Genomic DNA, 24,746 nt, shown 5'->3' on the forward strand with positions numbered 1-24,746 from the left:
TCTCAAGTTCAAGTGCTAAGCTTCTATGTTGCTGTGAATTTTCAACAATAGAAGAGAACTAGTAAGGGAAAATCTGTAGGACCTAATGATGAATCTAAGAATGAGGTGTAGAACTGCTAAAGGCATATAACTAGAACATAGAGCTTTGATTTCAGAGGATAAAAAGAGACTGTAATTTGCTATTAATGCAGGTGCTCAGAGGTTTGAAGAAGCTGAGTTAAGGAAAAAGAAGAAATTTGAGGTAAGAAATTGAGATTGTGTAAGAGGTAAGAAATTGAGATTGTGTAAAGATATACAACCCTATTACGTTTATTGAAAATATTTCCGTTGCAATTTCATTAAGGTCGTGCTTTCTACATAAAATAGTGGTCAAATCAAATAGTAGGGGATGGGACATAACCGCTTCCCTAGATAAAAAGCTGTAGACACAACTAAAATTAAGTGCACGCATATGCGTGCCAAAAGATGGGTTCCTATACAAGTCGAAAATGTTAGAAAAGGAAAGATGTTGGGTCAATATTGGAAATTGGACCCAATATTGGATTCCTCTAACAATAGGGATCTTTCCTTGGTGAGAAAGATTGGATGGGTTGGTGATTGAATCCCAATAAGAAACTCAATATTTCCTGCCCACGTGTACTACCAATTTGAGAGTGAGAGGGCAAATTACATATATTCATGAGATGGCCAAAATTCAAGGACTATCTCATCCTTGGAAAATCAGTGGAACACTCTCCTCCCTAGAACCGTTCTCTCTTAGTGTTTGATCTTGAAGAAAGCTTGGGTTTTGAGAACCCTTGCGTGTGGAGGAGTTGACTTGATCGTGTGGAAACATTAAGCTTTGCGTAGTGCATGGAACGACTGAGAAAGGGTTATCATTGGTTGGAGGTCTTGCTTCTGTGAGACTCTAGGTAACCATCTCCCTGTTGTTCTAGATGATTTAATAGCATTCTCCATTGATAGAATCGATCCTACCATGTTTCCGCGAATCTATGTTGATCACCTTCAGAAAAGACCCACACCAAACTACCCACGCATGTCGACACGCTGGCATAAGCTATTTTCAAACAAACTTGCTGGATCGGCAAAGGTCTACTGGATCGACGAGTGGAGCTTTGATCTATAACAAGAAGACCACTAGAATCGCTGCTACAACCTATTTTCGAACAGATTTGCAAGGATTTGCTGGATTGGTGAGTGGAACTTCGTCCGGTGACAGGAGAGGAATGATGAAGATTAAACGACGGTTGGAGCCTTGGAGCCAACGATAACCATGATACCATCGACACATAAGTTGGCAACACCTGCAAACACATAAACATAGAAAAATAAAATACCTCCCTTGATTGGAAGCCCCTCGACGTTGTCCATAGAGAGCTGAGAAATTGAAACCCAAAGTTGAAGCACAGACACTGCGATTGGTTGCCGACAATGATTAAAATCCATAATTAATCGCAGAGCTGATGCCCACAGAGTGAGGGGGCAAAATGGATAGAGCAGAACGGGGAGCTTCAGGGGAGGGGGAAGGGAAGGGGAAGGGGGAGGGTGATGATCCATGAAAGTGGGATGCTTTCCCAAGCATATTCGTCATCATCATCGGCATCATCATCCATGGCGGTTCCAAGAATCATGGTGGAAGAAGCAAAGAAGGAAGGAGGAAAATGAATTACACGCAATAAGGCGGAGATGAAACACACAAACGACAGAGAAAACTACATGCATAAATGGCGAAAATACCTAAAAATCCTTCTAACAATTGTCTTGCAGATTCAGAACGAGACGCCCAAATGCAACCTTGGCGAACAGAAGCCAATGTTGTTATCACGTCTTCAAACTCTCAGACTCTTGAGAAAAAAGCACTCGAACACACGAAGCACTCACCAAAATTATGACCATTCTTTTGTGTTTTTTGGTAGAAAAAATTATGACCATTCACCGCTTGCAAATTGATTAACCTGCTTCGTCAAACTCATACCATCATAAAAATAGTTGGGGAGATAAAAGTAGAAAATAATAAAAAAATGGAAGGCAATTCCTTCCTAAAAAGTTCCATATGAAGCCAGTATAATTGTTCTCATCGTTAAATCCGGGTCAACAGTTTGGCCATTCATGTCGAGTGGTTAAACACTTGAGATTAATTTGTTCAACCAGGACCGGTTCAACTATCAACCGAACCAAAAGCAGGTCCGACTGCTACCTCCAGTCCCGATTTAAAAAACTGTATTGTTGTCGTCTTTATCCACTACTCTCACAAACAGGAAAGAAAAAAAAAAAAAAAAAAAAACCCAGTGTGCACTAGTGCAGTACGCTTATATGACGCAACGTCACAACCGAAACAAAAGTAGTTTCTTTCCGCACTGCCACGCCAAGCAACGGCATGCGTACGGTCGTCGTCTGCTCGAGTTAGACGTTTCGGCTCAAGCAAGGAAGAAAGATACGAATCGGACTGAGCCTACCCACAATTATATATCTCAATTGACTTTCTCATCTTTCGACACTTCTGTAGTCTACAGTTAATCCTTTGGGAAAGAAAAATAGCTGTTTTTGATTGAATTCAGGTAAATGTTTCTTGAGCTCCCTGATTAGATATTCTTCACGAAATTCGTCTTTTCATTGAGTTGCATTTTTTTTTCCAGTCCAAGTGAGTGGGAATTTTAAGTCTTACGCTTCATTCAAGATTCTTTTCTAAGTTCTCTTCTCAGTAAACAAAATTGAGAATTGGTAGTGTTTTTGAAGATTTTGTTTACCTAAAGCTGTATTAAAGCTCTCTACTTGCTTGCTTTTATGTTATTTTCTAGAGTATAATCTTAAAATTTGGTTGGGTATGATTCAAATTGCTTCTGTATTACAGCTTCACCGTAGGTGTGAAGATTGGATGCAGTGAGGAACCATGGGTTCATTCCAGGCTTATCTCAGTGTTCTGTTCATGCTCTTTGGTCTATTTGCTTTGTGCCAAAGTTTTGATGTCAGTACAGACACTAATCAGTCAGCACACTTTTCTATAAATGCTTCTGAGGCCTCGGGTTGGCAGATTCCTGAGACGCTGTTTGGCCTATTCTTTGAGGTGAGCACTTGAGATAAGAAAATTCTATTATCCTGTAATGGATTTTGGGAGTCCATTAAATAGCTGATTTGTGGCAATTTCAGATATTGTTTAAATTGAGCTGTCAAATTAAATGCTTGCTGTTCTAATCAATTCAATGCATATCATTAGAGTCCAAATCCTATTGTTTTAGAAGGAATTTGATTTCTTATTTTGTCATGGGAATTACATCAAGTATTGAAAACAATTGTCTGATTGCACAGACCTATATATCATAGGCAAAAGATAACATGGGCACTATATATCATAGGGTCCGAAGCCAAACTAGAACTTTGGGTGTTCTTTTCTCCAATCTAATGCTTCAAACATATGTAAACATGCTTAAAAAGCAATCCCAATTAAGTGTCTACAATGACAGTATGAATTTTTTTTACTGTATACTATTAAATGTATTTTTTTCATTCTTAATACATATTCAATTGCTTTTAGTGAGTGTTGTGTTTTCTAGTACTAAATTATATATAGAATAAGTTATATAAGAGAGACGATATCAAAACATACAATGTATAGTACCAACATAGGGTCTGATGCCGAACTACTATTTTGGGTTTGGTTTTTACAATCTAAAGGTTCAAATATGTTTAGAGGTGTTTGATTAGGATTTCCCTAATTTCGAACCAAAATATGACCAATTGACCACTGAAATGTAGCAAATTTCAATTGAATTTCGACCAAAATCATTAATTATGATTCAGAGCAAGGTTTAAAGTATTGGTATCAGGTATCGTATTGGAAGGGTGATTTTAAGAGACGTATAATATCGTACCAGAGATATGTATTGTATGCTACAAATATGCAAGGAAATGGTCAAGATACACACATGGAAACACACTTTTGGAGCAAAATATATAAATAAGTAATATATTACATGTATCATGCATACACACTAAAATGGAGATAAATGTATAATGAGATCAGACTATCATCAATTTGAGTAAAATCCTTACAAATGATCAAGTTTGATACATCAACTACCTTAGTTTTACCTAAATTTATCGATTTATAGCAAAAAAATAGGATTAAAAAAACCATGATTTAAACACAAAGAATAATTTTTTTTTGAAACCTACCTTTTTCTGTGAAATCTTCTTCAATCTCTAAAACAAAATCATAGTCTAATAGTCGCATGGGCATTTAATGGCCGTATCAATGTGTATCGGTTGGTATCGACTGTATCGGTATGTATCGAGCTGTATCGAGCCGTATCAGCCGATATGTATTGATACTCTCATAGAACCTTTAACCTACGTATCATAAGTATCGGTCCGTATCATATCGTATTGGTTTGTATCGGCCAATACAATACAATACCAATCAAGACATACTACTTTTCTAAAAATAGATACGTATCGGTATGTATTGTATCGACCGATACGATACGATACGATACAAACTGATACTTTAAACCATGATTGGGAGTATATGAAATGATAAGAATCCCTTTTGTGGGAATTTCGGAAGAGAAACAAATTTATAAAATGCTAATGGAGAGGGATGTGAGAAAATATACTGGATGGTTTGTCTCCCTCCAAATATTCAAAAGCTCCGCAAAAATCACCCTTGAACAGATATATCTGATGTGCCTAAGAGTTTAATTCCTCATCACTTGAACCGCCCTCCACTACTACCCCCTCTCTTGAAGAAGACTCCCATAACTCCCATCATACCACCATTCCATTACCTTGATTTTTTATTAGAGAATGAAAAGGAATTATCCTTAAGGTCCTTCCCAACTGGCAAAGCCCCTCAAATCTTAAAAGCTCCTGAAGAAGTGGAGAAATTTTCGTAGAAGCTGTACTTTGAGAGGAACCAACAGCCATTGATTTATTCTTGTGAGTGCTGAGAGACAGGAGTGGTAACACTTACCATTACCCTGCTACCTCAGCTGTAAAAAAATTATTGTTGGCGGGGAAGTGATGATATCTATCAGGTCAAAGGGACGCCTGGCCCATAAGCTAGCCCCCTTAAATTACCATTACTTCATAAGGATTTGGTACACTCAATATGCCGATGCCGAGATATTGATTCCTGCACACAACAATTTGCTTCTCGTATCGATGAATCAGAAGAAATGTCAACTGGAAACTGTATCTGGAAACAACGATTAGTGGATATTGGTACTGTCACTGCACAACAAGCAAAGGATTTGGGAATCTGTGGTGAAATGTTAAGAGGTCATGCAACATGAAGACATTGATGGCAGTATTGGTGAATAAGTTCCAATGATTGTGGCATTGCTTACTTCTAAGCTCAGTTACACCAACCAGGCATTTTAGTGATTTTTTTTGTCAATTTTGAGTTCTATTCCTAGTTGCATGTTAGACTGTCTTCTAATGTTGCTTGTGCCCTTGCTTCCTATTCTTCTATAGAGCTTGCATGTTGAATTGTTGTTGTAGACTTAGAGTTGCTGGAGGATTGTGAGTTTTCATGAAACCTGTTAACAGATTAGAATTAGAGTATGAATGCTTGGGTGATTATGATCACCCCAAGCACATCTATTTATAATAATGAAAACATAGGACAGAATTACAATAAGCAATGTGGAACTAAAACCCACATACAAAAGAAACATAATAAAAGAAGAAAATGTCCAGAATACCCCCACAGTATTCTGGCCCATACAATCCAACACTCCCCCTCAAGTTGGAGCATATATGTCATGCATGCCCAATTTGACTAAAATAGGAAGAAACACTGTGCCACTTAGTCCCTTAGTGAACACATCAGCCAATTGATCAGGAGACTTCACAAAGTGAACACAAATGAGTCCGGCTTCGAGCTTCTCCTTGATGAAATGTCGGTTAACCTCCACATGTTTAGTATGATCATGCTAGACAGGGTTATGAGCAATGCTAATGGCTGCGGCTGCTTTATTGTCATCATGGGAAGATGGACAGCAACACCAATATCTTGCAACAATCCTCTAAGCCATAGAAGTTCACAAATTCCTTGTGCCATCGCATGAAATTCAGCTTCAGCACTGGACCTTGCCACAACGTTCTGCTTTTTGCTATGCCATATGATAAGGTTCCCACCCACAAAGGAACAATAGCCGGAGATAGATTTTTTGTCAGTGGAGCCAGCCTAATCGGCATCAGTATAACCTTCAATCTTCAAGTGACCATTGGGAGAGAGAAGGATTCCTTTTCCTGGAGCAGACTTCAAATACCGCAAAATACGACGGACTGCCTCCAAGTGAGAGGAATAGGGATCATGCATAAACTGGCTCACCAAACTTACAGCCATGGCTATGTCAGGTCGTGTATGAGAGAGGTAGATTAGTTTGCCCACTAATCGCTGATAACAACCCTTGTCAACAGGTTCACCCTCTTTCTCCTTAAGTCTTGTAATAGCTTCCATAGGAGTATCTGAAGGATGACAACCTAGCAGCCCAGTCTTAGTCATTAGATCAAAGATATATTTTCTTTGAGAAAGAAAGATGCCCTTCGAAGATCGAGCAACTTCTATCCCTAGAAAATATTTTAGAGGTCTGAGATCTTTTACCTCAAACTCACGGCCAAGGAAGAGCTTCAAATTCTTGATAGCATCACCATCATTACCAGTGACCACAATATCATCTACATAGACTATGAGAAGAGTTACCTTGTCACCAACTCGTCTGATAAACAAAGTGTGATCAGCATTGCTCTGCTTATAGCCTGCTGAAATCATAGCCTTGTGAAATCTTCCAAACCAGGCTCTAGGTGACTGCTTCAACCCATAAAGGGCACGCTTTAATTTACAGACCCTACCCCTTGGTCCTGTCATCAGAGAAGCCTGATGGAATGTCCATATATACCTCCTCCTCAAGCTCCTCATGGAGGAAGGCATTCTTTACATCTAACTGCTGAAGATCCCACCCAAGATTTGCAGCACAAGATAATAACACTCGTACAGTGTTGAGTTTTGCTATTGGTGCAAAGGTCTCCTGATAGTCAACTCCATAAGTTTGAGTGAACCCCTTTGCAACCAGACGTGCCTTATATCGATCCACTGAACGATCAGCCTTCTGTTTGACCACAAAGACCCATTTACACCCGCTGGTTTTTTCCCTGGAGGAAGAGCCACTAGATCCTACGTATTATTTTTGTGTAGTGCTCTCATTTCTTCCAACATTGCTGCCTTCCACTTTCCATCTGTAGATGCTTCCTACCAATTTTTAGGAATCAAAACAGAAGAAAGAGAAGCTACAAATGCACGAAAAGAAGGAGAAAGAGAACTATAATAAACAACACGAGATATGGGATGTAAAGTGCAAGTCCTAGTACCTTTGCGATGAGCAATAGGTAAGTCGGAAGAAGAATGCTTACCAGGAGAGGAAGGATCTGGATCTTGAGCCGGCAACTGGATGGGTATTAGTGCTAAAGTGGATTGAAGCTGCCCTCTGTTGGTCCAGCCCCCTTTTATAGGTGAGTATATTGGAGTTGTCAATCCTCTTCTGAAATTCACCAATAGTTCTCTGGACTGGTGTCAGCTCCCCATGAATAGGAACATTAACAACATTCTTTTCTATGGTCTCCCCTATAAAGGATTCCCTTCAGATGAGGGGGGAATGGCCAGAGGAGGTTGGGCATCAATTAAAGAAGGTTGGGCAGCATCCAAAGGAGGCTGGGCAGTAGCCGTGGGTGGGTAGGCAGTAGCCATAGGTGGCTGGGAAGCAGCTAGAGGAACCTCAAGAGGAGGAATCTCAAAAGGCACATCTTCACTAGAACTCTCCCCCTGAAGAGGTAGTGAAGAAAAATAGGAAAGGGTCTCATGAAAGACAACATCCATACTAACCAAAGTACGGCGGGAAGGGGGATGGTAGCACTTATAACCTTTCTGGGTTGGAGAATAACTCAAGAAAATACAACGTAGCCCTATAGGTTCAAATTTGCCTGGAGATTTTGTATCTTTAGCATGACACATACAACCAAACACTTTGGGAGGCACAATAAAGGAGGAATTCCCCAGTAAAACATCAAATGGGCTACGGGAGTCAAGGACCCGAGTAGGTAATCTATTGATGAGATAGGCAGCAGTGAGAACCGTGTCTCCCCAATATTGAGATGGGACATTCCTAGCAAACATCTACCATGTTAACAGATTAGAATTAGAGTATGAATGCTTGGATGATTATGATCAGCCCAAGCACATCTATTTATAATAATGAAAACATAGGACAAAATTACAATAAGCAATGTGGGACTAAAACCCACATTCAAAAGAAACATAATAAAAGAAGAAAATGTCCAGAATACCCCCACGGTATTCTGGCCCATACAATCCAACAAAACCACTTCAACGTGGTCGGAGGGAAGGAGTCTCAATTGTTCTTTTATTTAAAAGGTCTAAACTAACTAGGCATTCATCATTGGTAATTTGAGAACTAAAAACATACTAGGCATATTTATCTCCTGTGTTTTTGTCTTAATATGTTTTCCTTGGATGCTGATGAGTGGAAACATTTTGAATTTATTTTTTTTCTGCAGGAGATCAACCATGCAGGGGCTGGTGGGTTATGGGCAGAACTTGTAAGCAACAGAGGTAATTTCTTAATTCTGTTGAATTATAACCATAGAAGAGAAACCATTCAATAATTAAAAGCTAGTCATCAGCAGCACTTTAGCTGGTTAAATTAAATAAAAAATTAGCATGCTTAATGACTACGATAGTTTTCTACTATACAATATGACATTTCAGCCTTCCATTATGGCTGCAATGGTGGCATTGATAGGTGTGATTTTGAATCCACCTATCATCAGGTGACATTTGAGATCAGTAATAGACGAAGATCAGACCTGATTAATAATATTGACTATAAAAAATACGTTTCTTTAATTAAGCACACAAATAAATATGCTAAAACTCCATTCCGAAGATTCATAGGAGATCATATTGGTTCTATTCTCAGCATTTGATATCTCTATGGACTAAATATTGTGCTCGTGGTTGCATGTGCCATGTGAGATGTGTTAGAGTCTGTAGCATTTGGTGCTGGTCCATGGACATCCATGGACCAGCATACCATGGGATAGTTCTGCTTTGTTAGCTAAGTTATATATATTTGTTATTGCTTTTATTGTTTCCATTTGTGATTGGGATTAGGCTTAGCTTATATTGTTGTCTAACTTAACTATGACTTCCTCCTTAGTAGGATTCCTACTAAGAGTATGTTTTAGAATATTATAAAGTGTTTAGGCTGGTGTGATGGAAGGTATCTCCTACCATCATTCCACTTTATCTTCTCCCTCTTTGGTGTTGGTTTACTAAACTGTGGTATGGTCACAAGCTGCAAATATATGACATGTAAATTTTTAACAGTCTTGCAGAATGAAGCATTACCCCTAATGGATTCTAGATATCCTTCCATTTTATTCTCATGGAAACAGCAATAGGGAAACTGCATTTTATTTCTTTCTGCTCATTCCTTTTCTGGGGAAAAGGTACAAGGACAAGGATGATGTTCTCTTTAGCTTGATCTTATAGGTGGTGGTTATGTTTTTATATTTTATTATGAGTTCTTACAATAATGCTGTGCAGAAACATTACAGTGTCTTTCTTGTTTCATATCCATGTGGTGTTCCTATAGCTGTTATGTAGCAAGAAAAAATAATAATCTCTTGTCAGCTTCATCTGATGGTAAACTTAGTCTTTAGCGTTGTTGCTGCAATTTTGATTCCAGGTTTTGAAGCTGGGGGCCCTAACACTCCCTCGAATATTGATCCTTGGTCTGTAATTGGCGATGAATCATCTCTAATTGTGTCAACTGAACGGTCATCATGTTTCAGTCGTAATATGGTGGCACTTCGAATGGAGGTACTGTGTGACATTGAAGGTTCCAAAACCTGTCCCGCAAGCGGAGTAGGAATTTATAACCCTGGATTCTGGGGCATGGTAAGCATAATCTTTCAGAAAGTGCCCCCCCCCCCTCCCCTCCCCTCCCCTCCCATCACCTTTCCTTGTGATCTAAAGGAGTTTCACCTATTTGATGATTGAGTTTGATCTGTTCTGATTCTTTCTGAATCCTTATGTGAGCCACATAAGACGGATGATGAAATTTGTGTTAAGTGTGGCGTCCGGTTTAAAATTTGAATAGATTTGAATGTCAAAGTGGGATTCATGTAGCCGACCCCATTTAGTTGGGATAAGGCTTAGTTGAGTTGAGTTGTGACCAGTGTTGCCCCCATGCCTATCTGTTCAATTATTGCTTTAAAAACTTTGACCATAAATTTTGAATATCATGCTTGCTGATACTGTCTTGGATCACACCATCCTTTTGATATGCAGAATATCGAACAAGGGAAGACCTACAAAGTGGTTTTTTATATTACATCAACAGATTCAGTTGACATCTCAGTTTCATTGGCAAGCTCAAATGGATCACAGATCCTGGCTACTGCCAACATTATGTGAGTATCGTTTGCGGGTTTGGATAGTTCCAGTTATGTTCTCTAACTAATGGCTATTAACAACAATATCTTCTAGGCTTGCTTCAGATGTCAATCTATTTTTTTATTCCTCTGATTCTTGCAGAGCTGCTGCTTCTGATGTTTCAAACTGGACAAAGAAGGAAGTTCTGTTGGAAGCTGAAGGAACAAACCCTAATTCAAGACTTCAGTTGACAACAACAAAAAAAGGAGTGATCTGGTTTGATCAAGTGTCAGCAATGCCTTTGGACACTTACAAGGTATTACCATTATATGCATTATTAAGTTAAATCCATTATGTTAATGAATATTTAGATAAATATTTTACAAAATGCATTTATTTTTATTTTTATTTTCTTCTTTTTATAAGGAATGAAATTGTCACTAATCCTCTTAAGTCTTTTTCTAATAGTTGCAAGCATAGCGATGCCAACTTGGTTCTCAAGAAAAAATATTCTTGATAGAATTTTTTGTCGAAATCAAATGTTTCATGATATTTTATTTTGATTTATAATGAAACTATTGCTGAGATTTTGTTATAGTGTTATGAGTGTTTTGTTATTTTGACTTCGAATTTTCTTTTTCTCTTTGTCTGTTGGCAAGAGTTCTTGTGGACGGTGGTCCTAATATGGAATCTTTGGATGGTCCACCTAGTTTTTCCATGTGGCAGGGTCATGTGGAATTCTGACCATTGGATATCCAAGGGATGGTTCGGATTGGCCACGTGTCATATATGGGATTCAAATTCAGTTGTATATCCACCCATGTATAGGTATCTTTCCTTTGTATTTTTCCACCACCATGCCCCCTCCCCCACCACCTCCCTGCCACCACCACCACCACCACCTTCCTGACCCCACCCCTGCCCCCACCCTCGCCTCCCCCACTACCACTTCAGGGGTATCCAATGTGGGATCATTCTCCCGACAGAATCGAGCTCTCTATGTGCTAAGGCGGACCAAGGTGGAATGCATTTGCACGAATACAGAAGAAAGGACTATCAGGATTGGCACCAGAGACCTCTACTTCTACAATATCTCCCAGGTCCCTGTTCCTTTAGTTTTCCATCCCTCCATGTTCACTTTCCATGCTTACACCCGGTCCATTTCTTTGCTTTTAATTTCCTTCCTTTTCTCTCAGTATTTTGAATTATATCCTTTCCCACCTGTCAGTTCACTTTGCATCAATTTGATTAAAATATCACCAAAATAAAGCGAATTTAAACAGATGGACAGAGGGGAATGAAGTGAAACACTACGGTATGTAAAGAAACCTCAGAAAGTGAAGCATATAAATCAACATTATACAATTCAAGCTTCCCTGCTTTTTATTAAACAACAGCTTGCTCTTTCAAGGTGGGTTGCATGGAGGAAAGCACATACTCAACTGAGAATCTCCCCTCCCCGGTCCACCACTACCAACTCCCTACCGCCGCCGCCACCACCGCCATCACCTCCCCACCACCATCACCACCCCTTCCTGACCCCACCCCTGCCCCCACCCTGGCCTCCCCCCGCTACCATCACCAACCCACCCCCGCCTCCCCCCTCTCCCAAATAAAAAATCTATTTGTTGACTATTTCATGAAATCAATCCAAAATTGAAATAGAAATCGTACCAAATCTGGCCTTAATATTCAAGATAGTATTCTGACTAAGCATACAACTTCAAATACTTGATTGGATTTTAGATGGCTGATTGGGACTTTGCTGCAGAATATTTTTTCCCAGAATTCTAATTAAAAAATATTCCATTTCATATTTCTTCCAGCTGCATGACTGGATTTTAGAGTTGGTTTTTAGGTTGGGAATATAGGTAAGTGAAGGAGAAGAAGATGGAGAAGAAGAAGAGAAGAAGAGAATGGAGGAATAATATTTCGGTTGTAACTTGTGTGTGTGAGAGATGTCTCTCCACAGCTATATTGATTGATTAGTAGAAGTAAAGGCATTACATACACCTCCCTAAGGAGGTAAACAGTTAAAAAGGGAAAAAGATAGAAATTACAAAACAGGGCAACTAGTTAACAGGCTAGTTCCCAAACTACCCTTAGAACATAACTACTAGTAACTCTAACACTCCCCCTCAAGCTGGAGAATATATATCATGCATTCCCAGCTTGCTTAAGAGTGTACTAAATTGAGGAAAAGCAAGAGCTTTAGTGAAGATGTCTGCCAGCTGATCACCAGTCTGCACAAACGGAGTACAAATGTGGCCAGAATCAATCTTCTCCTTGATGAAGTGCCTATCAACCTCAATGTTTTTGGTTCGGTCATGTTGAACCGGATTATGGACAATATTGATGGCAGCCTTGTTGTCACAGTAGAGTCTCATAGGGCCTTCAGTAGCAAATCCCAGTTCTTGAACAAACCTTTTCAACCATATGAGTTCACAAACACCATGAGACATAGCTCGAAATTCTGCTTTTGCACTAGATCTGGCTACAACATGCTGTTTTTTGCTTCTCCAAGTAACCAAATTACCTCCCACAAAGGTACAATAGCTAGAGGTAGATCTTCTGTCTGTAATGGAGCCAGCCCAATCAGCATCAGTGAAGCCTTCCACTCTCGAGTGATTGTGTTTGGCATATAATAGTCCTTTCCCTGGAGAAGACTTCAAATACCTAATAATGCGGTACACAACATCTAAGTGGCCACTCTTGGGAGCATGCATGAATTGGCTCACCACTCCCATTGCATAGGAGATATCTGGGCGAGTCATAGCAAGATAAATAAGCTTCCCCACTAGCCGTTGGTACTTTCCCGCATCAACCAAAGGAGAACCATAATCTTCTCCCAGTTTATGATTCTGCTCAATGGGAGAATTTGTTGGTTTACAGCCTGACATCCCTGTCTCTGTCAACAAATCAAAGACAAACTTCCATTGACATATGTTGATTCCTTTCTTGGTTCTTGATACTTCAATCCCTAAGAAGTACCGCAAGGGACCCAGATCTTTGATTTCAAACTGCTGTGCCAGGTAGTCTTGCAGTTTACTTATTTCAGTTATATCATCGCCTGTGACCACAATATCGTCAACATAAACAATGAGGGCTGTGATAGTACCATTGCCCCACTTGGTAAAGAGAGTGTGATCAGCTTGACTCTGGGAATACCCATTTCTCAGAATAGCCTGTCGGAAGTGCTCAAACCATGCCTTGGGAGATTGTTTGAGACCATATAGTGCTTTCTTGAGAAGGCACACTTTCCCTTCAGCTGAAGGCATTTTGAAGCCAGGAGGGGTTTGCATGTACACCTCTTCTTCCAAGTCACCGTGAAGGAAAGCATTCTTCACATCGAACTGGTATAAAGGCCAATCATTATTGGCAGCCAAGGATAAGAGGACTCTTATAGAATTGTGCTTGGCCACAGGAGCAAACGTCTCCTGATAGTCAATCCCATAGACTTGACTGTATCCCTTGGCAACCAACCTTGCTTTGTATCTTTCGACACTACCATCAGATTTATATTTGATTGTATAGACCCATCTACAGCCAACTGGGATACGTCCCTTAGGAAGGTCCACTAATTGCCAAGTACCATTCTTCTCAAGGGTCATCATCTCCTCAGACATAGCTTGTCTCCACTTTGGGTCAGACATAGCATCGATGACATTCCTGGGAATCGAAGCTGTAGAAAGAGCAGTAATAAAGGCCATACTTGTGGGAGAAAGAGCATCATAGGAAATAAACTGGGCTATTGGATTAGTGTAAGCTCTTTTCCCTTTTCTAACAGCAATAGGAAGATCTAAATCACAAGGTGGAGAAGGGATGTCACCTGATTGAGAGTGATGAAGCTCAAGATGTGGATCTGGATCCACAGAGGACTCTTGGTAGGTTTGCTTTCTTTGATTATGTACGCCTTCACCCTTTCTGTATGTAATGTGGTAATCCTTCTCCTTACTAGGACCACTTTCAACCACCAATTTTGTGTTCACATCTGATTGAGATTGATCACTAGTATTAACCACATCCACAGTCCTGTGTGTACCAATGTCAAACATAAAAGGAGAGATAGGAAGAGGAGAATGAAGAAAATCAGCAGCTTGTTCACTTCCACACTTCTCCCCCTGAAGAGGATGCTGAGAAGGGGCAAAGAAAAGAAGAGATTCAAGAAAGGTGACATCCTTTGAGATAAGACACCGGCGAGAAGAAGGATGATAGCACTTGTAGCCCTTGGTAGTAGAAGAGTACCCAAGGAAGAGACACTTGAGAGCTTTGGGATCAAGTTTAGTGCGGGCAGATTTGTTTACATACACATAACAAACACAACCAATGACCTTAGGGGGAAGAGAGAAAGCTGAAACTTACAAACACAACCAATGTCCAAGGGAGATTTGTAGTCAAGAAGTTTGGTAGGCATGCGATTGATGAGGAAAGAAGCAGTGAGAAGAGCAGCGGACCAAAAGGTTTTTGGGACATGCATACCAAATAAGAGACTACGGGTGACCTCTAATAAATGGCGATTCTTCCTCTCAGCAACCCCATTTTGTTGGGGAGTGTCAACACACGCTAGCTGATGGAGAATGCCATTATCAGTAAAGAAGTTTTGGAGACCACTAAACATGTATTCCCCCCCTTTATCAGATCGAACAACTTTGATTCGGGTGTCAAACTGAGTAAGAATCATCTGATAGAAGGTTTTAAACCCATCACAAATATCACTTTTATGTTTCATCAGAACAGTTCAAGTAGCACGAGAGAAATCATCAATAAAGGACACAAAATAACGATAACCAAATAAAGAGGTAGTAGGAGAAGGTCCCCAAACATCAGTGTGCACAAGATGAAAAGGAGCAACAGTTCTATTACCATGATATGGATAAGAGGAACGACAATGTTTGGCAAACATGCAGGGTTCACATTGAAAAACATGAGAAGAAACAACAGAAGAAAATAAGTGAGGCAATTGTTTCCTCATTACAACAAAAGATGGATGGCCAAGACGCCGATGCCATAACATAACAGACTCCACAGAACTTCTCTCAGTATGACCACACACATAAGACTGAGCTGTGGGCAGAAAAGGGTCAAAAAAATAAAGGCCTTGCTCTTCACGTCCACTACCAATAATCCTCTTCGTTACCAAATCCTGAAAAAGACAGTGAGAAGGGAAAAATGTGACGGAGCAATTCAAAGATTTTGTCAAGTGACTCACAGATAAACTGTAAGGTTAGGAACATGAAGAACAGAAGAAAGAGAAATAGCCAAGCTTACAGGAATACTACCCTTACCAGAGATGGAGGATAGGGAGCCATCAGCTATTCTAACCTTATCCTTACCAGGGCGAATGGTATAGGAATCATAATTATGGGACGAACCAGTCATATGGTCAGTAGCACCAGAGTCAATGACCCAAGACTGGGCTGCAGTAGAGGCTGAAGTAGAGACCTGTAAGGCCGAGGATGATGAGGAGCTGGCTACAGAAGGTGTAGAAGATGTGCTAAGCTGTGACATGACCCGTTGAATCACTGTCTCCATAAATGTGGGGTCATCCGGTATAGTATCTGCCTCAGTCATCACAGAGTGAGCTCGGGCTCCCCATCTACGGCCACCACGACTACGTGTGCTAGGAGGACGACCATGAAGAGACCAACACCGATCCTTGGTGTGTCCAGTTCTCCCACAATGGTCACATTTAAAATGGTCCCGACCAACACTATTGGCACCCATTGTCTCTACTGTGTTGGCTACCTCTCGGCTAGGCCCCGGGCCACGACCACCTCCACGGGTGTCGCGAGAAGAACTGGAGTTGAGGGCTGACCTCTCAAGAGAAGATACAGAAGCTGGCTCCATAGCAACACGTCTAATCTCCTCACTCTGTAAGTAACTACAGACCTCACTAAGAGATGGGAAGGGAGACCGGCCTAAGATCTGAAGTCTGATAGGCTCATAGTCAGGATTCAGACCACCAAGTAAGGTAAAGACACGCTCTTTTTCAAGAGTTCGATAGACCTTAGCCTCATCCTCTGGGTCCTTCAAGTGAAGATATCTGTAGTGATCATATTCCTCCAAGAGGCCAAGAAAGGCATTATAGTACTCAGAAATGGTCCTATCACCTTGTCGCATGGAGTTGATCTTTTGGTGAAGCTGGTAGACCTTGGCAGAGTCACCCACCCGATCATAAGTTTGTGAAACGCTGTCCCAGATGGCCTTGGCAGTCTCTTTTCTTATAAACCTCTGTCCAATCTCAGGGGTCATAGAGAAAATCAGCCATGTCATGACTGTAGAATCGTCGGCTTCCCATTGTTCATAAGTAGGTGAGGTAGGCTTAGGAGCCGTAATGGTACTGGTAATATAGCCAAGTTTCCGTTTGCTTCTTAGTGAAAGCCTTACGGAGTGTGACCAATCCAAATAGTTAGTGCCATCAAGTTTCACAAAGGAAATCTGTGTAGGCACATTCTCATAGACAATTGGAGGAGCTGTGGGGAGAGGCTGTGAGGTAGCCGAACCAAGTTCAGATGTAGGTGTATCAGCCATAGTGTATGGGAAATAGCACTTGACCATAAAGCAGGATAATGACCAAAGGGGAGGCACACTCAACCCACGAAATTATCCCAACACACAAAACAGAGATTCCAGCAAGAAAAAGCTTCACTCCCACACTCCCCAATAAGAAAAAGCAGCTTAAACAAGCTCCAATACTCACATACAGATGTTCAAAATCACTTCTCAACTAGACAAGAAGCCCAACATACCCTAAATGCAAGAACAAGGACAATACAGCATTATTGGGCTTACCTGGGCAGAAAATCTGTCACCACGAAACTGAGGTGGGCTCAAAAGATGCTCTCATCCATCAAAGAGGACCACAAGCACAATAAATAGGACCCCTGTACGATCCTAGTGGGCTGGTCCAACAGTCAAACCCATGCTGAAATGAAGTGAGCCATGGATTCAACCTTGAAGCGCGGAAATCGGGCAGCGACAGTTCCAACGAAACTGAGCTATGCTTGAACAATACCTTCATTCATCAAGGAGGCACACTTGGAGCATAGAAGGGACCCACGATTCTATTGAGCTATTCCAAGCTCCAAAAAGATATCGAAAGAAGGACTGAGATTGTCTGCAACCTTGAACTGGCGGAACCCCAGGCTGCTGCTTGGTTTACTTGAAAATAACTTCAAAGGAGCTCCACACTATCTCAAGGACCATCTTCAATCACCAAATAGGTTGTAGAAAACCTATGTCATATTACTTCAGCAAAGGATTTACATATGAACCTCTTCTTTGAAATCCTAGAACTCAAAGGATTTCAAAGAGAGGGAAAAAATGTGGAAAAGAGTGGTGATACGACTCTCAAACCTTTTGGCTCTGATACCAAGTTGGTCTTTAGGTTGGAATTTAGGTAAGTGAAGGAGAAGAAGATGGAGAAGAAGAAGAGAAGAAGAGAAGAAGATAATGGAGGAATAATATTTCGGTTGGTAACTTGTGTGTGTGAGAGATGTCTCTCCACAGCTATATTGATTCATTAGTAGAAGTAAAGGAATTACATACACCTCCCTAAGGAGGTAAACAGTAAAAAAGGGAAAAAGATAGAAATTACAAAACAGGGCAACTAGTTAACAGGCTAGTTCCCAAACTACCCTTAGAACATAACTACTAGTAACTCTAACATTTAGCCCCTCCCCTGCTCCCCATTTTTCTACATATTTGCAAAAGAAGTATGCTGAATTGTTCCTCCTGTAACATGGCTATCAGTTTCAGTTCTCAAGTATTAGTCCTTCACAGAATTTTCAGTTTGTTCATGATCTCTAAATCAGGATGAGCTATATGTTTTACTTTTTATGGAATCTATTTATTTTAAATTGCTATTCTTTATCCAACCTTTCTTCGGGTGCAGGGACATGGTTTCCGGAACGAGCTTGTTGAGATGCTTGCAAGTCTTAAACCTCGGTTCATCAGATTTCCCGGTATTACAGTAAAATTTGTTGTTTTGTCAGTTTGAAGTTAGTTCATTTTCTGATGAATGTGCATTGAAGCTTTTGGTTGCCTATTATCAATGTCCACGATATAGTTTTCAATACAGACTCAAGTGTCTAAGAGTGTTTGGCTGCCTAATATCATGCCCACAATATAGGTCCTAGTGGAGAACAAAGGAACACTTGATTCTGCCGTTCCACCTAGGGATTTAAATGCTTTGGTTCTGCATTCCAAGGCTGAATTAAATATGCAACCACCTGTGTTTCTCATTTAAAATTCAAAGATGGAGGATAGCGGGAAAGAGTGTAGCTGAACCAGTGGCTGCAGAAGGGCTATCTGTCCCGAATTTGTCCACTTGAAATTTAGAGTTTCCTAGTTCTCCTATTACTGTTTGGGACCAGTTTTAGAGATGTTGAGTGTGATAATCACACTCAAATATCTTGAGCTGAGTCTGGCAGCATTTTGCATTTCGACTGGGTATTGCTAAAATCTCTAGACACCATCTCATAGAAAACCCATTTGCAACATTCCTTACAGCAGGTTCATTCACTTCATTGTTGATGAAATGTTGGTAGTCCTTATGTGGATTTCCCTTTCCTTCACATTGGTGACTGAATATTTATGGTTCTTCAGCTTCTTCACAAAAACTGTAATATCTATGAAATTCTCTGATTTAGAGTGTCATTGTCCAAGAACATAACTTAAAATGACCCAATTCTACCTCTTATTTTTTTACTTGATTGTAGGAAACCTTTCTGTGGCTGCTGGAAATAGATTTCTAGGCAAAAGAATTTTGCAATCTTCTGCTTTGTTTTGTTTTCAGGGTTTCAAAATGATTAATACTGAGAACTTTGTGATCCATATATTGTATTAGGTGGATGCTTTGTTGAAGGTGAATGGTTAAGAAATGCATTTAGGTGGAGAGAAACCATTGGTCCCTGGGAGGAGAGGCCTGGACACTTCGGTGATGTTTGGATGTACTGGACCGATGATGGACTTGGATACTTTGAATTTCTTCAAGTGGGTTTCTTTAAAGGATTTTTACTTCATAGTTCCTACTGGATGAATTCATCATCAATGGAGTTTGTTATAATTTGATAAGCTATTTGAGTAATTATTAATATTTCTTCTCTGCAGCTAGCAGAGGACCTTGGTGCATTGCCAATATGGGTATTCAATAATGGTACTACCACTTGACGACGAGCTTTAAGACAATAAACATTGCCCTCATCTGCTTTGTTTGAAATGTCAGCATTTCCTTTCTGTCATTTACAGGAATTAGTCATAATGACCAGGTCAATACTCCCACAGTCTTACCGTTCGTGCAGGTAAGTCTTTTACTTTAACTTATAACCATTCATTAAAATGCTTTTCCTGTGATAGGAATCTATTGATATGCTGATATTGCGAAAGATCTGATTCATTCATGCCTTAATAATATCAAGAATAATTGGTATTATCTATAAGTGATGTGAATCAATAGAACAGACAGTACAGTGTCAAAGATATATGTTCCAGTTGGATGGGATCTTCTGAAATCTCATATGCTTGTACTTAATCCACTCCACAAAATATGCTTTCCATTGACCAAGTTCTATAATGAAATCAATGTAGACTGGACTGCACTTGAACTATTGTTATTTGTTCCTTAATTCCTTGTTTGTGACATTTGGTAATGGTGTATTTCGAAGACATGCAATGACATTGGCACCAAGAACTCAACATATATCCCTCGAGTTATCATGAATCGTCAAAGCAACAGGCAGAGCTCGCGTTGACCTTGTAGTAAATTAATGCTTCCCTTCTAGAAGTTGGGGTTTGGTGAACATATTAGCTCTAGAATTACTATGGTTATCTGAGTAGCAGATACCATCAAACAAACTATAATATTGTGAACATATTAGCTTATGATCCTGCACCAATCTTTTTGACTGCTTTGGTATCTCCCAGGCAATCTTTCCACTATCTATCAGGATTCTAGGGGCACGAAGGTAGCTCAATAAATAGCACAGCCAATTCAACATGAATAGTTGAGTTTGATTCTATCAGAGATAGAATTCTATAGTTTGTTCAGTGCTAGATTGGTTGACATAACCCCCTGACGATACCTGCATTTACATTGCTAGGTTGGTCGACATAACCCCCTGATGATACCTGAATTTGACGTTTCAGTGTTACCTATTACATATTATGTAGTGCAAAGTTGGAGAAGTGGCTTATCTGGCCTGTTTAATGCTATTGATGATGTGCATCTCCAATGCTGTGTACATATAGCCATGCATACAGTATCAGCACACTTATTCACCCTTGTCAATTCATATGGTCCCTCCATCTTACAATCACTGTTCTCCTTGAAAAAGCTTAATGTTTAAGCAGGGTGACACGAGCATTAAAAACCCCTCTATTTTCTAACATTGCCCTTCCACTTATTTAAAACCTCTTAAATGCAAGGTGTATTATGGTTTCTTAAAAATCCACTACCCAATATGTAAGATGGACAATTTGGGATACTCAAAAATTGAAGGACGACAATCAGTGTGTAACAAAGGGCTTGATATTTATATGTTCACCATCAGGCTACAAGGGCCCCTGAGGGACATTTCTGGGTTCTCTGTAATTAGAAATAATAGAGTTTGCCTAATGTATATAAAGTCTATGTTTTCTTCATATTCTGTATTTATACATAGATGAGTTGAATGATATTATATAATGAAGAGTTTGAAAAAGCTGTACGCGAACAGGGTTGATGGCAGAACAGAATCCATGTAGCTGATCCCTTTTAGTTGGGAAAAGGCTTATTGAGTTGAGAGTAGAAAGGATGTGCACAGCTGCAGTGCTCATAAAAATTGTCCCAGCTGTAATGTCCAGACTCGTGGTGTTTTATTTGTTGAGTTAATCAGTTGGGACTCGTTCTTTTATCGGTGGGCAAAGAAAGGGGGTGGGTGGGGCCCTGGAGAAACATTCTTTCGTTTTGAAGCATTTTTCCAGGAGTGCGAGGTTACCCTTCTCGGGTGGGGGAGTCCTTTCAAATGACAACTGCCTCTTCCTGCTGTGGGGGCATTGCACGAAATGGTTATTGATTTGGACTGATTGTACGTCTACTAGTATACCTAGTGAATGCACTTATAATCGTGTCGACAAATGGACGACATTAGAAAAACAGAGTGCTTACCATAACATTGATGACAGTCATAACCTAGTTGAGCATTTTTGAATTTTAGAACATCATTTTATATTTTCCCAGAGAGGTTATAATGATTGAATCAAATATTTTAATTCTGGAGGTATATATTCACAAAGTTAAGTATGTAATAATGCTGCAGGAAGTTCTTGATAGCATTGAGTTTGCAAGAGGTGATTCTGGTTCAAAGTGGGGCTCTGTTCGAGCAGCAATGGGACACCCAGAACCATTTGACTTGAGATATGTTGCAATAGGGAATGAGGATTGTTGGAAAAAGAATTACAAAGGTATGCATTTTTTTGCTAGTGTGTTTCTTGTTTTGCATTTGGATTGGAAGGTTTGAGGCAGTATTCAAAGATAGAGCATGGCCAATGCCTTAAATACAAACTAAATTATCATCAGCTTTTCTACCTGAAGGAAATCATTGATTTTAGTAAACAAAGGTGAGGAGTAAAAACTTCTCAGTTTTGGTAGGGATTTATTTAAGACAATTTAGACAGAACTATTTATCCATTGTTTTAATTGGTGTTTAAGGTGTAAAGGGACTAACACTTATAAACCATAGTACTATATCTCGCGATATATCGGTATCTCGGGCCTACCGAGATATCCGAAATATCCGAGATATCGCGAAATATTCCCGAAATATTGCATTTTTTCTGCAATATTTCGGGGGTCCATCTCGGGGGGTATTTGGCCATATTTAGGCCTGAAACTTCATGGACAGCCTTATTTAAGCTTAATAAACACATTTAAACCATAAAATTGTAAAAATGTGAATTCAAATTGGTGTTTTGGGCTTGCACCCTTGATTGACATACGGTCGCCGACCTTAATGTATAAATAGTTAAATACACATAGATTAATGAAATCACAACTTAAGTTACAAATTACAAGTGCTAAACTGCTAATAGTAGTTGCTGTGCCTCCCTGGATCAATCCCACTCATGCCTCGCTGGAGTCGACGTCCATTGCTCTCTGTTTGAATGACATATGTGGACCACGGTATAGAATCGGAGAAGAAACGAGTGTAGTCATCCACAAGTGTCACGTAAATGGAATCATCAACAGTCTGTAGGTAACCTATCCTAGGATATAAACTAGGGTTACCAATCGATCCAGTCCGTGAAGAAGATGATCCACTGTGATATGATGTTGGCGCCGGCGCAAGAGGCGATGGCATTGGCTGCATGTATGGCTGGTGAGGTTGGTAGCTAGGTCCGCTAGGGTATGCAAAGATGTTATCTACAAAAGATGATCCAGTATGTCCCTGGGACTGGGACTGGTAGTCATAGTCCCCTACCCCACTAAACTGCCCATATGATGATGATCCATATCCATATCCACCGTAAGGTTGTGATGCACCATAATCCGATGCCAATGGAGTGGCATGTGCGTCAAAAGATGGGGCACGCCAATGTCCAGTCGGTCCTCCCTCCCTATCACCCATACTCAAACCACCAACAGAGCTAGATAGGTTATCAATGTCCATGTGATCAGGTTGCAACTGTGTTTGTCGACCCCTACGCTCTGTTGTATGTATGTAGGGGGCCTCTCGAGGGTGGGGGTGCGGGGGCACGTGCTCCGTGGTCCGTATCTTGTGTGGCATGATCAAACTGTGTCTCTCCAGTGAATCGGAGTGGGTCTACAGGTGCCGAATCCGGCCTCCTGGCCTACCACATAACGCTCTTGCATGCCGTCATATTCTTCACCAAAGATCACCACCACCACCATCACCACCACCAACATCACCATCACCACCACCAGCATCACCATCATCACCATCATCATCATTTGAGGACTTAGACCAGTCTTCATCATCAAGCAACATTGCCACCGTGGCTGGAATGGTATGGGTGAGGCTTCCTCGCATGTATCTCGACCCTCGTCACCATATACTCGCCGTCACATCGCACCAATCTAAGCTATCATGGGGTCGGGCCTACCTCCCTCCTCATCCAACACTGGCTCACCTCTATCCTCACCCAATCCACAATAGGGTCATCATCGCTCGAGTCAACTTGAAAGATGTCGCTAGATCAATGGTGCCCCTCGTCCCTCATGTCCCGTGCGTATGTGTTGCAGTTTCAGCCTCAAGTTGTAGTGCACATACACCATGTGGATAACGTTGAGACCCCAATCTGTTGCGCCTCTTGGAGTGGATGAGTGCAAAGGTACTCCAGTTCCTCTCACAACCGGATGCGAGAACATGTTTGGCGAAGGACTTTAATTGCTATTCTTCTTAAGTTTTCAGCCGATTCCCATACAACACCCACCATTCAATGCATTACAAGTTTACAACAAAAAGACATGTGTCAAATGTTGTTTCAACTTTCAACTTTCAAATTTCAATACATATGTAATTTAAAACTTAAAAGAATTACCAAGATCACCACGTGCTCTGCCTTTATCGCAGCCTCGGTTCCAAAACTTCCCAATGCATCCCTAAATACCTTGATCTATACCCATGTGGAAAATTAGTAAGTACTTCTTCACTACTTATTTGAAAGCATCAATAAGTTGAGTTTCCAAATGAACTCACTTCATTGTTGCAAATTGCTTGTAGTGCACCATCTGGCTCCAACTTCTTCACTACTTGTTTCACAGCATCAATAAGTTGAGTTTCCAACCCAAGCCTATTGTTATATTGATACTTAGGGTTCAAGTAGTATGCTGAAATATGACATATAGAATAGAGGTATTGTCAAATGCATAGGTAATTAGTAAATAATAATACTATGAATTAGTAAACATAAAACAAATTTACTCACCAACCTTATACGGTGGATGCATAAGTTGATTCTCCCAATGAGCATTTATGATATCTAAGAAGTGTTTGCTCTGCGAGGACCCACACTATAGACACTATCTTTCATCAAGTCTATTGCAAAGATATAGGACTGGCATGGTTGGGCCCTTCGAGCGAGTCGCAACATGTAGAACTTGAATTATCGGCTCTAAAACTTTCACCACTTTGCTTAGTTTGGTCCGGAAGTCCTCGGATGACATCGTTGTTTGTGCTTCCCTCCCATTTGCGATCTTGGAACCCTTCCATGAAACCACTCCTCGAAGCAAACATGCTTCTCCCGCCTTCTTTGTCTCAATGCTTTTGAGGGCAATGTAGTTGGTGGCAAA

At 40.5% G+C, this 24,746-nt stretch overlaps 1 protein-coding gene across 1 annotated transcript in view; it reads left to right on the forward strand.

The window, feature by feature from the left end:
* The first annotated feature begins 2,513 nt into the window (after nucleotides 1-2,513).
* Nucleotides 2,514-24,746, forward strand: part of LOC122642096 (alpha-L-arabinofuranosidase 1-like) — a 51,440-nt gene continuing 29,207 nt past the window's right edge. Inside the window, exons 1-11 of the mRNA XM_043835512.1 lie at nucleotides 2,514-2,558; nucleotides 2,852-3,064; nucleotides 8,575-8,629; nucleotides 9,768-9,979; nucleotides 10,373-10,494; nucleotides 10,619-10,772; nucleotides 18,351-18,420; nucleotides 19,305-19,450; nucleotides 19,568-19,613; nucleotides 19,706-19,758; nucleotides 21,754-21,898. Of these exons, the coding sequence (XP_043691447.1) occupies nucleotides 2,891-3,064; nucleotides 8,575-8,629; nucleotides 9,768-9,979; nucleotides 10,373-10,494; nucleotides 10,619-10,772; nucleotides 18,351-18,420; nucleotides 19,305-19,450; nucleotides 19,568-19,613; nucleotides 19,706-19,758; nucleotides 21,754-21,898 (1,177 nt within the window). The 5' untranslated portion in view covers nucleotides 2,514-2,558; nucleotides 2,852-2,890. The remainder of the gene's footprint in view (nucleotides 2,559-2,851; nucleotides 3,065-8,574; nucleotides 8,630-9,767; nucleotides 9,980-10,372; nucleotides 10,495-10,618; nucleotides 10,773-18,350; nucleotides 18,421-19,304; nucleotides 19,451-19,567; nucleotides 19,614-19,705; nucleotides 19,759-21,753; nucleotides 21,899-24,746) is intronic.

The sequence above is a fragment of the Telopea speciosissima genome, chromosome 10 (genome assembly GCF_018873765.1).
Source record: "Telopea speciosissima isolate NSW1024214 ecotype Mountain lineage chromosome 10, Tspe_v1, whole genome shotgun sequence".
Taxonomy (NCBI): domain Eukaryota; kingdom Viridiplantae; phylum Streptophyta; class Magnoliopsida; order Proteales; family Proteaceae; genus Telopea; species Telopea speciosissima.